General features: G+C 40.4%; 1 protein-coding gene across 12 annotated transcripts in view; it reads right to left on the bottom strand.

The window, feature by feature from the left end:
* The window catches only part of CCDC18 (coiled-coil domain containing 18), a 209139-nt gene that overhangs the window by 12183 nt on the left and 182470 nt on the right, over positions 1–14486 (bottom strand). For 2 of the 12 annotated variants that reach the window (XM_066268664.1, XM_066268674.1), the window contains one exon: positions 6359–6412. The exons of the other annotated variants lie outside the window; for them this stretch is intronic. In XM_066268664.1, coding sequence (XP_066124761.1) covers positions 6398–6412 — 15 coding nt within the window. In that variant the 3' untranslated portion in view covers positions 6359–6397. The remainder of the gene's footprint in view (positions 1–6358; positions 6413–14486) is intronic. 12 annotated transcript variants of the gene reach the window in all.

Genomic DNA, 14486 nt, shown 5'->3' with positions numbered 1-14486 from the left:
TTTTACATTTGTCAGCTGAGATTCTTCTCCCACTGCTTATTCACCATATAGATATTTTCCTTCAAATTCTCAAAAATATTTATAATAGTTGTTTTATAGTCCTTGTATTCTAATTTCAACATCTGGGTCATCGTGGGGTTGGTTTCTATTGACGGACTTTCCTCTAAGCTACAGGTCATATTTTTCTATTTCTTCTCATGTCTAATAATTTTTTTTATTGTATGCTGGACACTGGCTGATACCTAATAGTGATCATGGAACTCTGGACTATTTTAACTTCCCTTAAAGGATGTTGAGTTAAATTTTTGGCAGATATTCTTGATCTTCTCAGGCTTGGTTTTATCCTTTGCTAAGATGGGTCCATTCTGGTTTTGATTTAGTTCTAGGGCTTGGTCCTTATACCTAAAGTATGACCTTGCATGCCACGCAAGATATTCAGCAAGTATTCTCTTTTATGGCCAGGTCAGAATTCCAACATTACCCCAATACTGCAATTGCTGCTATCTCCTTCCCACTCAGCCCATAGCAGCCACTCTCTACAAAGTCTAGCGGATTTTCATCCTGCACATATAAAGCCTGCTCTCTGCAGGAACTTCAGGGACACCTTTAGTCTTCTGTGGTTACCCACTCTGAAAAGCTTCCTTATCTCTGGTATTCTGTCCCACAAATTCTAGGTACTGTAGCAACTCTGTACTCCAATATATGCCTTCTCAGCTCAGCATGATCACCACTGTACTTAGGCTTTATCTTCTTGTACCACAGCTATAACTGGGGGAGATGGCCCCAATCTGAGAGCAGGGGTAAATGGTAGGGCAAACCTTGAATGTTTCTCTCTTTTGAAGGATTACAGTGATGTTGCCTATAGTTCAATGTCTAAAAAATTGCTTTGCATATTTTGTCTTCTTTTACAATTGTGTAAAACCAATACCAAGTATCCCATCATTGCTGGAAGTATAAGGTTATCTACTCAAAGTCCATATTCCTAGGCACTGTTGCAAATTACCTCTTTGATAGGATTCTATATACAGGAAAATGGTAAAAGAAAATACTTTCTTAATAGTGTGGGAAAACATCAACAGGGATTAAGGAATGAGAGAACTGAAAGAATTAAGAAACTGTTGTCAAAGAGTGGGATGTTGGAATGTAAGATTTCATAGATGAAACACATAATAAGATCTTGCTATAGCCACAAGTATAGATGGCTTAAACATGATGATATAATCTCTACCTTTTCAGAAAAAGAAAAGAATAACATGGTAGCCATCAGATTGTGATCTTTGATGACAAGAACTGGGTGAATGATGATAGAAAACAAACCATCTAAAGAAAAATGGGAACAGAAAAGCATGAAAAGAAAGCTTTGAGGAAATATAATGGGTACTAAATAAATTTAAATTTTTCTTTAAAAAAATCTAGCCCTGGACAGATAGCTTAGCTGGTTAGAGCATTGTCCTGAAGAGCAGAAGTTGCCAGTTTGATCCCTAATCAGGGCACATATAAAAACAGATTAATGTTTCTGTGTCTCTCTTTCTCTCTCCATTCCTCTCTCTCTAAAAAAAAAAAAAACAAACTACAGGCTATCCTGGGAATTTCCTTGATAGGCAACTGAAAATATACATCTATTTCAAGAATAACATGGAGATATAACAATGGTTCTTATTAAAGTGATAGGATTGGATGCAATTGTCTAAAAAGAACATATATCTGTAAAAGAAGAAAGGTCCAACATAAAAACCTAGGGGATCCCAATATTTTAGAGGCAAGCAGATAAGCAGTCTAAGAATGAATGTTCAGAGAAGTAAAAGGCAATATAAAGAGGAAATTTGGTACAGCATTTAGGAACATGAGTTCTGGAATCAAATACTTGGTTTAAATCCCAGCTGTTATACTTGTAAAGCAACATGACCATGAGAAAAATTACTTAACCTTTCTATGCCTGTTTTCCGTAAAAATATATAAGTGATACATAATAGTATGTGTCTGATGAGAGACAAATCACGATGGCTCTGGAAGCTCATTCGGCCCCCAATTCCCTGCCCTCACAAAATTTTAGTAGCAAAGATCACCATGTTTGAATGAATACAACCCTTTCTTTCTTTCTTTTTGTTTTAAATTAAGTGAGAGGCAAGGAGACAGGGATGCAAAGAGACAGACTCCTGCATGTGCCACGAACTGGATCCACCTGGCAAGCCCCATACAGGGTGATGCTCTGCCCATCTGGGGCTACTGCTCCGTTGCTCAGCAAACGAGCCTGAGGTGAGGCCATGGAGCCATTCTCAGTGCCCAAAGCCAACTTGCTCACTATTTGAGCCATGGCTGTGGGAAGAGAGAAGAGGAAGGAGAGAGAGAGAGAGAGAGAGAGAGAGAGAGAGAGAGAGAAGGGGAGGGGGAGGGGGAGAGAAGCAGATGGTCGCTTTTCTTGTGTGCCCTGACTGGGGATTAAACCCCAGACTTCCACACGCCAGGCCAATGCTCTACCACTGAGCCAACCAGCCAGTGCTAAGCTCAACCCTTTCTAACAAGGCTATCTACCCTATAAGGAAGCTTCCATGGTGCATGGTTGCATAAACACTCCCTGCCATACCTAACCTAATAAATATGTAAAATATTACAGAGGCTGGGTTTTTTTCTACTGCAACTTTTATCATGGTGCATGCAGACTATGACTGACTTAAACTGTAGGATAAGAGTTTGAAGATTATGTGCACTCTCCCTACTACTCTCCATGTTAAGCTTTTTCTCAATAAAATCTTTCCCTACATCATGTGACACTATAGTGCTGTGTTTCATGACCCCCATGCAAGATATTTCCTCATAAGGTTATTATGAAGATTAAATAAATTAATATTTATTTAATATTAAATAAAACTGTTTATAACACTGCCTAGCTTATAGTAAGCATTATGTAAAGGTTAGCTCTTTGTTTTTATCTATTGGTTTGTTTGTTTTTGAGAATTTCTGTAAGAGTTTATTTGAGTCATACTGATGACATGATAGGAAGCAAGATCTCAAATGCTTCCTAGCTCAGTTTAGAAAAGAAGATTTAGGAAAGACTAGCTGTGATCTAGAGTCAAATAAAAAGATATCAAAAAAGAGCTGGGGCACAATGTCAAATGTTACAAAAATTAAAGAATAAAACAGAACAATGGGCCTGACTTGTGGTGGCACAGTGGATAAAGTGTCGACCTGGAAATGCTGAGGTCGCCGCTTCGAAACCCTGGGCTTGCCTGGTCAAGGCACATATGGGAGTTGATGCTTCCAGCTCCTCCCCCCTTCTCTCTGTCTGTCTCTCCTCTCTCTCTCTCTCTCTCTCTCTCTGTCTCTCCTCTCTCTCTCTCTCTCTCTCTCTCTCTCTGTTTCTCCCTCTCCTCTCTAAAATGAATAAATTAAAAAAAAATTTAAAAAAACACAACAAAAAAACCCCAGGACAATGGGTATGGCAACAGAATAGTACAAAAATCAGATTATATTAAGGACCAAGTGGGAAGTGAAGAGTAAAACAGGGAGTATGGATTAGTTTTTCTATGAAATTTTCTAGCAAAAGAAAAAACAAAGTACATTGGTTAGTGATTTTTTTTACTTGCAAGTGACAGAAATCCAATTTGAACTAGCTTAAGTAAACAGCTTACTACAATAATACTGTGGTGTCTCAGAATGCAAGGTCAATAGTGTGCCTGAGTCTTGCAAACACGTGGAACCAGGGATCATTAGTATTCTTTCTATGGTTCCTCTCTATAGGTTTGCTTCATTTTCTCCCCTCCTTTTTCCAGTGTAGTTGCATTGCTTTTTTGTTCCACGGTATGAAATATGACCATCAAGAGCTCCAGAGCTTGCATTTTACAGTCCAGGCACACAAAGAGATGGTGGAGTTGTATATTTTTCTCAGTTTCAGTTTCAAAATTCTTTATAAAGGACTCCGGCCCTACTTAAATTAAGTGTCTAATCTTGAGTGAATCAACTGTACCCAGTGATTATACAGGTTAATGGATTAGCACATAAATGGCTATTCCTATTGCAACTATATGAATCCAGTGGGATGCGAAAAAGACAAAATATTGTAATAAGTACTCACTGTAAGGAGATAGCATTTTCTTGAGGGATAGGTAGTATCAAAGGTGGGGTTTTGGGTGGTGTTGTCTTTTAGGCCAGGTAAGAGATTTTAACATGTTTACACACCCTATTTTTTGCTCCATAAGAAGCACTCCCCCCCCCCCCCAGAAGTGGAGGGGAAAATGCCCATGCGTTTTATGAAGTGAAAAATACAGTCTTTTATTAAATATTTTAACACACCATTTGGTTCAGATTTTTTTTCCTTATTTTCCTCCTTAAAACCCTAGGTGTGCCTTATGGTCAGGTGCATCTAATGGGGTGAAAAATATGGTAAATGGAAGCAGTCAAAGGATTGGGATGAAAGGTATAGGATCAGAAGTGAGTTACTTAATAGAATAAATTCCTAGGCTGGTCAAAGGGAATGAATGGAATTTAGTGCACAAGCAGCCTTGTAGAAAAATAAGCCTTTCTGAGATAGGAGGGAAGAAAATATGAATGCACACTGGCATAGGAAGGTCTAGGAAGGTGAAGGAAATTAAGGGAGATTTGACCTGAAGTTCTCCTGTGAAGTATGTGGCTAAGTTACATCTTGAGAGTGTGGGAAATGGAGTAAAAGAGGTGCTTGAAAAGAATAATAAACATTAATATATCTGTAATGAGGAAGAGAAAGGAAGCTAAAAGGAAGAAGTTAAGGCTTGTTCAAACCGCTGCATCTGACTCAGACTGGAAACTAAATTTATAAAGGTGTCAGATGTACACTGTGACTCTACTCAGTAATGCTTACTACCTTGTGACTAAGAACTCACAAGGCACAGGTAGAAAGATGGGGGAAAAGGTGGTGGCTAAAAAGACAACTCGTAGGGTCCCGTTACTAGGAAGTGGCAGTAAAAAACCATTTCATATCTGACAAATAATTCCAAACTCTGCATTAGTGTTGTTCACATGGTACTGTCAACATATTAACAACTTTATAATTAACTATTAGAAAAGATTAACTGTATTACTTTCTAAGGATCATTTATATTCACTTACAAATTAAATATTTGGTCTAAAAACATCAAATCTGAACTCTTGAGAGATCTGTACATTCAAATGTTTAAATGTCACCTTAATTTTGCTGCATTCCTTTTAGTATACAATAAAGCTAACTAATCATGTGTAAATAGAGTCACTAACCCGAAGTCCATATCTTGATGCTTATAACAAACCAATTTCTTCGTAACAGGTACTGTGTCATTATGTTAAATAAGCCCACTAGCAAAACAGGAACAATAGTATCTACTTTACATGATTGTGATGCAGATTACATGAGTTAACAAATATAAAGTGCCTAAAATAGTGCCTGATAAACGATAACCACTCAACAGAAACCTGCCACTATTAGTACAATTACGAATCTGTGGCAGAATGATGTCTAAATTAATATTTATTTTAAAAATAAAATATTATTAGAAAAATAAACGATACTATAATAGTCTGATTAAAAGTATAAATGACTCAATGTACTTATGCATTTGAACAATAATTCTTTTTTTTTTTTTTGTATTTTTCTGAAGCTGGAAACAGGGAGAGACAGTCAGACAGACTCCCGCATGCGCCCGACCGGGATCCACCCGGCACGCCCACCAGGGGCGATGCTCTGCCCACCAGGGGGCGATGCTCTGCCCCTCCGGGGCATCGCTCTGCCGTGACCAGAGCCACTCCAGCGCCTGGGGCAGAGGCCAAGGAGCCATCCCCAGCGCCCGGGCCATCTTTGCTCCAATGGAGCCTTGGCTGCGGGAGGGGAAGAGAGAGACAGAGAGGAAGGAGGGGGTGGGGGGAGGAGAAGCAAATGGGTGCTTCTCCTATGTGCCCTGGCCAGGAATTGAACCCGGGTCCCCCGCACGCCAGGCCGACGCTCTACTGCTGAGCCAACCGGCCAGGGCCACAATAATTCTTATATAAAAAACAGGGACAAGGAAAGCAGAAAATTTAAACCAAAAGTAATAAATAAAATAAATTAATTTTCACAAAATATATATGTAAGCTTTAGAAGAAAAAATTTTCTTTAAAAATACTGAAATATAAAATTTATCCAAAGGTACCCTGGCTAGATAGCTCAGTTGGTTAGAGCATCATCCCAAAGCACAGAGGTTGCCGTTTTGATCCCTGATCAGGGCACATATAGGCACAAATGTTCCTGTCTCTCTCTTCCTCTCTCCCTTTCTCTAAAATCAATAAAATAAATATTAAACTTTATTTAAAAGCAATAAAGTAACAGCTTCTATGAACTATGAGTTACATATAATAAGAAAACACAGCACAGTACCATAAATTCCATTTTCATCACATCCACATCTTCTCTTAATTATAAATTTTCTCCCTGGAATGATGCAAAATAATAGATTAACACTTGATATATTCTTATACTGATTTAGCATTAAAATTGCACTATAACAATCAGGAGCATAATTTAACGCAAGAATAGGGAATACTAAATAAATTGAAAAATGTGAACTAGAAAATGTCAATAATGGATCACATGAATGTAAAATGTAAATAATTCTGGTTGAGGTGTGGGAAAGGAGTGCAAGCTTAAACTAAACTGATTTTAAAAACAAAAATGAGGATATAATAAAATTAAGATATTTCGCCACTAGAGTCACATAGTTCAAATGAGGGCACAATAAGAAAGACAGATGGAAGGCTACATGAAAAAAGTCAATGGAAAAAAAATAGAGCAGGAAAGGGAAAAGACAAAAGAAAAAGTTTCACAAAGAAGCAACACAATATAAAGAAGTAGAAAAATAGAGAGAAAGGGCCCAGGAGATTCTAAAAATGCAGGTCAAATACTCTTGTCATCCCTTGGTCTTTGCTTGGGCCAGGAACCTGAAAACGCTATTGTGTCTCTAGGTTTCACACGCGTGAAACTTGTACTCCTGCTACATCTTCTTGTTGTTTTTCCATCTTTGTTTTTCCTACAGCTAATTTCCTCAATTCTTATTTTTCATTTTATTGCATGACATGCAGACCTTATTTTGTAAAGTACTTTTCCTTTTTAGAAATAAGATGAATATAAATAATACTTCTTATAACTTCATAATAATGAATGGCTAATCAATCACGATTCACATTTATACTGCTCTAATCTAAAACAAAAGTTCTTTACTTGAAGCCTATGAATTCCTTGAAATTTTGCTAGAAATTGTATGCGTGTGTAATATTTTGTGAGTTCCTTTGTGTGTGTGTGTGGTGTGTGTATGTGTGTGTGTATGTGAGCGAGAGAGGGACAGACAGAAAGAGAAAGAGATGAGAAGCATCAATTCTTTGTCGCAACACCTTAGTTGTTCATTGATTGCTTTCTCATATGTGCCTTGACCAGGTGGCTCCAGCTGAGCCAGTGACCCCTTGCTCAAGCCAGCAAGCTTGAAATCAAGTGATCTTTGGGCTCAAGCCAGTGACCATGGGGTCATGTCTATGATCCCACACTCAAGCCAGTGACCCTATGTTCAAGTTTGTGAGCCAGTGCTCAAGCTGGATGAGCCCATGCTCAAGCTGGTGACCTCGGGGTTTTGAGCCTGGGTCATCAGGATCCCAGGCTGACGCTCTATCCACTGTGCCACTGACAGGCTATTTTGTGAGTTCTGAAGCTTTGTCAGAGTCTGAAAGCGGAATACTGCTGTGCTAGAGGTTTTATCATGAATGACATTGCCAACATAGTTAACTGTTAGGAAATTTAGTATTTGGGCTGCAACAGAAGAAAGGGAGCTAACACTTAAAAAGCATTTCTCACATACCAATTTCTACGATCTGCTGTACCAGTGGATTTTAAGACTGCACTCTCTGGAACAGGTCTCGAGTAAGGCCAATTAATGCCCTAAGCACAGCCTAACAATGCCCCCTAGCCCTTCTTTTGCTTGTAATAATGAGTTTAAGGGACTTTTACACAAATTAGCTGATGAGTTAAATGATATCCCGACTCAGCCAGCTGGTTTTATTATCTACAGAAGTGAAACTCATACCATGAGCCAGAAATAAATGTAATACTGATAACAACTCAACCTAAACTTTTAAACTTTACACTTACCATACCAAAGGAAAGGATTTTTTAACACTACAAATTAAAATGAAACATGGTAGATAAAATAATTACTCTAGTTAAGTGTGGCAGAGAAAGAGTTAAAGGTAGGACGAAAAACTCTGTGGTGCTCTACTTTCCTTGGTCCCAGAAGCTTGTGCTTATTTTCCTTAAACTTTAACCCAGGGCATAAGCAGCCACGAAACAGGATGATCAAGTACCAGTAAAGATCAGACACAACCCTCCCTTAATCAGACAAATTATCTTTGCTCCTGATTGACATATTTAGATTTCTTTATAATATTTCATTTTAAACAATAGTTTCCTTGGCTTAAAGGAGTTTAAAATTATCTTTGTAAATCAGAGACCAATGCAATGTTAGACTTTACTAGTGGTTGAATAAATTGAGGATCAGAACTAACTGGTAGATCATGGTTTTAAATCCCAATTTAAAGTAACTCAGCATCACAGGTATGGTGGTGTGAGGGATCTCCTTGGTCTCTCCCCCTGAACTTTCAACAATTTTGACAGCTATAACTCAGTGTAGGAACCCCAGCTTGGCATAAAGGCACATATGAAAGATCCTGCATTGAAGCAACTAAAGGTGGGCAGGCAGGAGCAGATAGGGAGGCAAAAAACAAAAAGAGAGCCAAGGACACAGCCCTGAAGCTGAGGCTCACAGCAGGATGAAACAAGGTTGTGTCTAGGTTTCCTCTGGCTGGGAGGAACAGAGAGATTCAGTGGGCATTCTCACAGGAGTGAAAAACAAGAGCAGCAGCCAAGTGCAGGGACCTGGACAGGGGACAAAGCTTTGGAACACTGCCGGTTGTCCCATGGTTAACCCGGGGTCAGCCCGTCGTCCACATTCCAGGAGAGAAACAAAGACACAAGGCCCCGCCGTTACCCAGCCTCCCAGAACTTACCTCCCTTCGCTCTTGGTGTTGAGGTGCAGAGGACATCGATGCATACCTGAGAACTGACACTACAGAACCACTGTTTCCCTGGAGCAAAAAGGGTACTCTGCATCTGGTCCTTGGTTGGGGTGTAGGGGAGACCACACCGTGGCCGAGGTTGCCATATTGGGAGGTAAAACAAAGAAGACAGCCCGCTTACCCCAGCCCCAGCCCACACCTTCGCCAGCATGCTGGCTACACTGACAATAGCCAGCATCATGGTGGGAGTCAGCATGAGGATTTCACAAACCCAAAACTTGTGATTCAATGCCACCTACAGGAAATATAATAGAAATATCTTTTAGAAGTAATCTAGAAAAAAGCCACTCATACAGATGTCTAGACAGAGGAGCCACTGAATACCATGAATAACCAAGGGAGCAACACAGTTCAGAAAGAAAATGAAAACTCTCCAGGAAGCAAACTTAAACACATGGAAATCTGGGATATAAATGACAGAAAATTCAAGATTCAAGTTGTGAAAATACAAGATGCAAAAAAAACCCCAGGCAATTTAATGCACTGGAGTGGGGGGGTACTTTTATCAAAAAGATTAAAATATCAAAAAACAACCAGACAGAAATTCTGGAGATAAAAAAACTCAATAAATGAAATCAAGAATGAACTAGTGAGCATGGAAATAGAGCTGACCATTCAAATGAAAGAAATAGTGATCTCAAAGATAGAAATTTAAAAATGACACAGAGGGAAGAGGGAGACTTAAGTATAAAAAAAAATGACGGCCTGACCTGTGGTGGCGCAGTGGATAAAGTGTCGACCTGGAAATGCTGAGGTCACCGGTTCGAAACCCTGGGCTTGCCTGGTCAAGGCACATATGGGAGTTGATGCTTCCAGCTCCTCCCCACCTTCTCTGTCTCTCTTTCCTCTCCCTCTCCCTCTCTGTCTCTCTCTGCCTCTCTCTCTCCTCTCTAAAATGAATAAAACTTTTAAAAAAATGACAGGCCCTAGCCAGTTGGCTCAGTGGTAGAGCATCAGCCTAGTGCATGGATGTCCCAGGTTTGATTCCCAGTCAGGGCACACAGGAAAAGTGATCATCTGCTTCTCTCCCCCTTCCCTGTCCCTCCTCTCTGGCTGGGTTGGAGCAAGTTGGCCTTGGGTGCTGAGGATGGCTCACTGGCCTCACCTCTGGTGCTAAAATAGCTCAGTTGCTGAGCAACAGAGCAACAGCCCCAGATAGGCTGAGCATTGCTCCATAGGTGGATTGCCAGGTGGATCCCAGTTGGGGCGCATGCAGGAGTCTGTCTCTCAACCTCCCCACTTATCACATAAGAGAAAAAAAATGACAGAGCTCTATGAGAACTATCTGACTCCATCAAAAAGAGCAATATAAGAATAACAGGCATACCAGAAGAAAAAAAGAGAGAGAAAGGAATGGAGAGCCTTTTCAAACAAATAACAGAACTTCCCAAACTTATGGAAGGAACTAAGTCCTCAAATCCAAGAAGCAAATATAACATCTAGTTACCTCAATCCAAACAGGCCTTCTCCAAGGCACACTGTATTAAAACTGTCAAAAATTTATGACAAAGAAAGAATTCTCAAGGCATCCAGAAAAAGAAGAAAGTTAGATTTAAAGGAAAGCCCATTTAGATTATCATCAGACTTCTCAGCAGAAGCTCCACAAGCCAGAAGAGAGTAGAATCAAATATTCAAAGTACTGACAGAAATTACCAGTCAAGAATAATATATCCAGCAGTTATCCTTTACATATAAAAAATAAATATTTTTGTAGACATACAGAAGCTAAGAGAGTTTATCATCAGAAAATGCCGACTGCAAGAAATACTCAAGCCTGACCAGGCACAGGGGATAGAATGTTGAACTGGGACATGGAGGACTCAGGTTCAAAACCCTGAGGTCGCCAGCTTGAGCACGGGCTCATCTGGTTTGAGCGAGGCTCACCAGCTTGAGCCCAAGGTTGCTGGCTTGAGCAAGGGGTCACTCGGTCTGCTGTAGCCTCCCCAGTCAAAGCACATATGAGAAAGCAATCAATGAACAACTATGGTGCCGCAACGAAGAATTGATGCTTCTCATCTCCCTCCCTTCCTGTCTATCTGTTCCTATCTTCCCTCTCTCTGTCTCTGTCTCTCTCTCTCACACACACACACAAACAAACACACAAAATATTCAAAGGGGTTAGTCTACCTGAAACAAAGAACAAAATGTCACAATACTACAGGTAAGCTCTCCAACAAATTTACAGCATAAACAGGAATAATTTGTGACAACAAAAACATAAAAGGGGAGGTGGTAAAATTCCAAACTAGCAAAGGAGGATGAAGAGAAGATTCATTCAAAAGACAAAGGACTACTGTATACCTGAAACTTTCTTTTTTTAAAAAAAAATTTTATTTATTGATTTTACAGAGAGAGGAGGGTAGAGTTAGATTCAAAGAAAAAGGGCAGAAAATGATTCTCCAAGCAAATAACATCCACAAAAAAGCAGGTGTAGCCATACTTATAAACTGGCAAAACAGATTTCAAGATAACAAAGGTAACAAGCAATAAAAATAGACATTTTATAATGATAAAGGGGAGACTATGACAAAAAGGGGTAACAATTTTTTTTTGAGGGGGAGGTGAGAGCGTGAAAAGCATCAACTTGTAGTTGCTTCACTTTAGCTATTCATTGATTGCTCCTCATACATGCCTTGACTGGGGAGGGGGGCTCCAGCTGAGCCAGTGAGCAACTTGCTCAAGCCAGCAACCTTGGGCTTCAAGCCAGTGACCTTTGGGCTTAAGTCAGCGACCTTGGGCTTCAAGCCAGCAACCTTGGGCTTCAAGCCAGCAACCTTTGGGCTCAAGCTAGTGACCTGGGGGTCATGTCAATGATTCCATGCTCAAGCCAGCAACCCCACACTCAAGCTGGCGAGCCTGCACCTATGGTGATGAGCCAGCAATCAAGCCAGTGACCTTGGGATTTCAAACCTGGGACCTCAGCATTCCAGGTCGACTCTTTATCCATTGTGCCACCACTAGCCAGACATGCAATTCCTTTTTTAAAAATTTTAATTTATTGTGTTTACATGGATACAAGTGTCCCACTGAATATAACTCCCTCACCCCCTACCCCTGTGTCCCTTTTATACCCTGTTTGACCCTCCCCCTAACTCCCTCTACCCTTCCTTCTAGGATTTGGGTTATCTATACCTCTGTTTTATGTATATATAATTTCACTGATACCTTTACTTTCTCTGATCCCATCCTCTCATCCCCTTTCCCTCTGACTGCTGTCCCTCTGGTCCCTGTGACCCTGCCTCTGCCTCTATTCCATTCCTCAGTTCACTTGGTTCACTAGATTCCACATATAAGTGAGATCATATGATATTTGTCTTTCTCTGCCTGGCTTATTTCACTTAGCATAATAGTCTCCAGGTCCATCCATGCTGTCACAAAAGGTAAGGTTTCCTTCTTTTTCATGACTGCATAGTATTCCATTGTGCATATGTACCACAGCTTTTTAATCCAATAATTCTTAATATATATGCACCAAACCAGGGAGCACTGAAATATTCAAAGCAACTACTAACAGAACTAAAAGGAAAAATAGATAAAAATAAAGTCATAGTTGGGGAAAGCTATGGAGAGATCATCCAAACATAAAATCAATAAAGAAATATTGACCTTAAATGACACATTAGGCCAAATGGATATAACTGACATTTATACAACCTTTCATCCCAGAATAGCAGATTATACATTCTTCTCCAGTGCACACGAAACATTCTCAAGGATAGAACATATGTTGGGTCACAAAACAAGCTTCAACATATTAGAAAAGATTAAAATTATACCAAGTATATTCTCTGACCATAATGCTTTAAAATTAGAAATCAACTGCAAAAAGAAAAATTAAAGAAACCACAAAAATGTGGAAATTAAATAAGATACTATGTAAAAAGACTAGGTCAAAGAAGAAATAAAAGGTGAGATCAAAAGATATATAGAAACAAATGAGAATGACAATGTGACATATCAGAACTTCTTGGATACAGAGAAAGCAGTAATAACAGGGAAGTTTATATCATTCTAGGCCTATCTCAAGAAAAAAGAGATCCCAAACCTAATCTGTGGTGGTGCAGTGGATAAAGCGTCGACCTGGAATGCTTAGGTCGTTGTTTCAAAACCCTAGGCTTGTCTGGTCAAGGCATATGTGAGAAGCAATTATGAACTGATGTTTACCACTCCTCCCCACAGCCCCTCTCTCTCCTCTCTCTATAGTCAAGAAATAAAACATTTTAAAAAAGAGAAGAAAGAGCCCTGGCAGGTTGGCTCAGTGGTAGAGCATCAGCCTGGCGTGCAGGAGTCCTGGATTCGATTCCCGGCCAGGGCACACAGGAGAAGTGCCCATCTGCTTCTCCACCCCTCCCCCTCTCCTTCCTCTCTGTCTCTCTCTTCCCCTCCTGCAGCCAAGGCTCCATTGGAGCAAAGTTTGCCTGGGTGCTGAAGATGGCTCTATGGCCTCTGCCTCAGGCACTAGAATGGCTCTGGTCGCAACAGAGTGATGCCCCAGATGGGCAGAGCATCGCCCCCTGGTGGGCATGCCAGGTGGATCCTGGTCGGGCACATGTGGGAGTCTGTCTGACTGCCTCCCAGTTTCCAACTTCAGAAAAATACAAAAAAAAAAAAAAAAAAAAAAAAAAAAAAAAAAGAGAGAGAGAAAAGAAAGAGAGAAAAGAGATCCTAAGTAAACAACCTAACATTACATCTTAAAGTACTAGAAAAAGAAGAACAAAGGCAATCCAAAATCAGGAAAAGAAAGGAAATAAGCCTGACATGTACTGGCACAATGGATCAAGTGCCAATCTGGAGTGTTGAGGTCATAGTTCGAAACCCTGGGCTTGCCCAGTTAAGGCACATACAAGAAGCAACTATGAGTTGATGCTTCCTCACCCCATCATTCTCCCTCTCTTTAAAAATAATAAAGTTAAATTTAAAAAGGTAGGAAATAATAAGAGCAGAAGTGAATGAAATGAAGAACCAAAAGAACTATTAAAAAAATCAATACAATAAAGAGCTGGTTCTTTGAAAAGATTGATAAAACCGGAGTGACGTCACGGAAATGGCGCCGTGAGCAGCGCGTCCAACAGCTCTCCCCTAAATCACAACAAATTTATCAACTAGAAACAGAAAAATTTATCCTCGGAGCATTCCGGAGTTCCACACAAACTGATAGCGAAAGGACTGTTATCACTTGAATCTGAGAGACGAGGGTGTGGAGGAATCTACCACAGGGACGTTCTTTCAAACCGCAAGGAAGTGCGCCTGTGGTGAGTCAGCCCATATACTTGGGAACCGCGAGCCCCTGCGAGCCGCCGCGAACCGCCACCGCGCGCGCCCGGTCCGGTTGAGCACCGCTGACGTTCCCAGCGGCCCGCACACTGCGAGTGGGGGTCGCCGGCCAC

The sequence above is a fragment of the Saccopteryx bilineata genome, chromosome 3 (genome assembly GCF_036850765.1).
Source record: "Saccopteryx bilineata isolate mSacBil1 chromosome 3, mSacBil1_pri_phased_curated, whole genome shotgun sequence".
NCBI classification, from domain to species: Eukaryota; Metazoa; Chordata; class Mammalia; order Chiroptera; family Emballonuridae; genus Saccopteryx; species Saccopteryx bilineata.
This window is presented reverse-complemented; position numbering and strand designations above follow the sequence as displayed.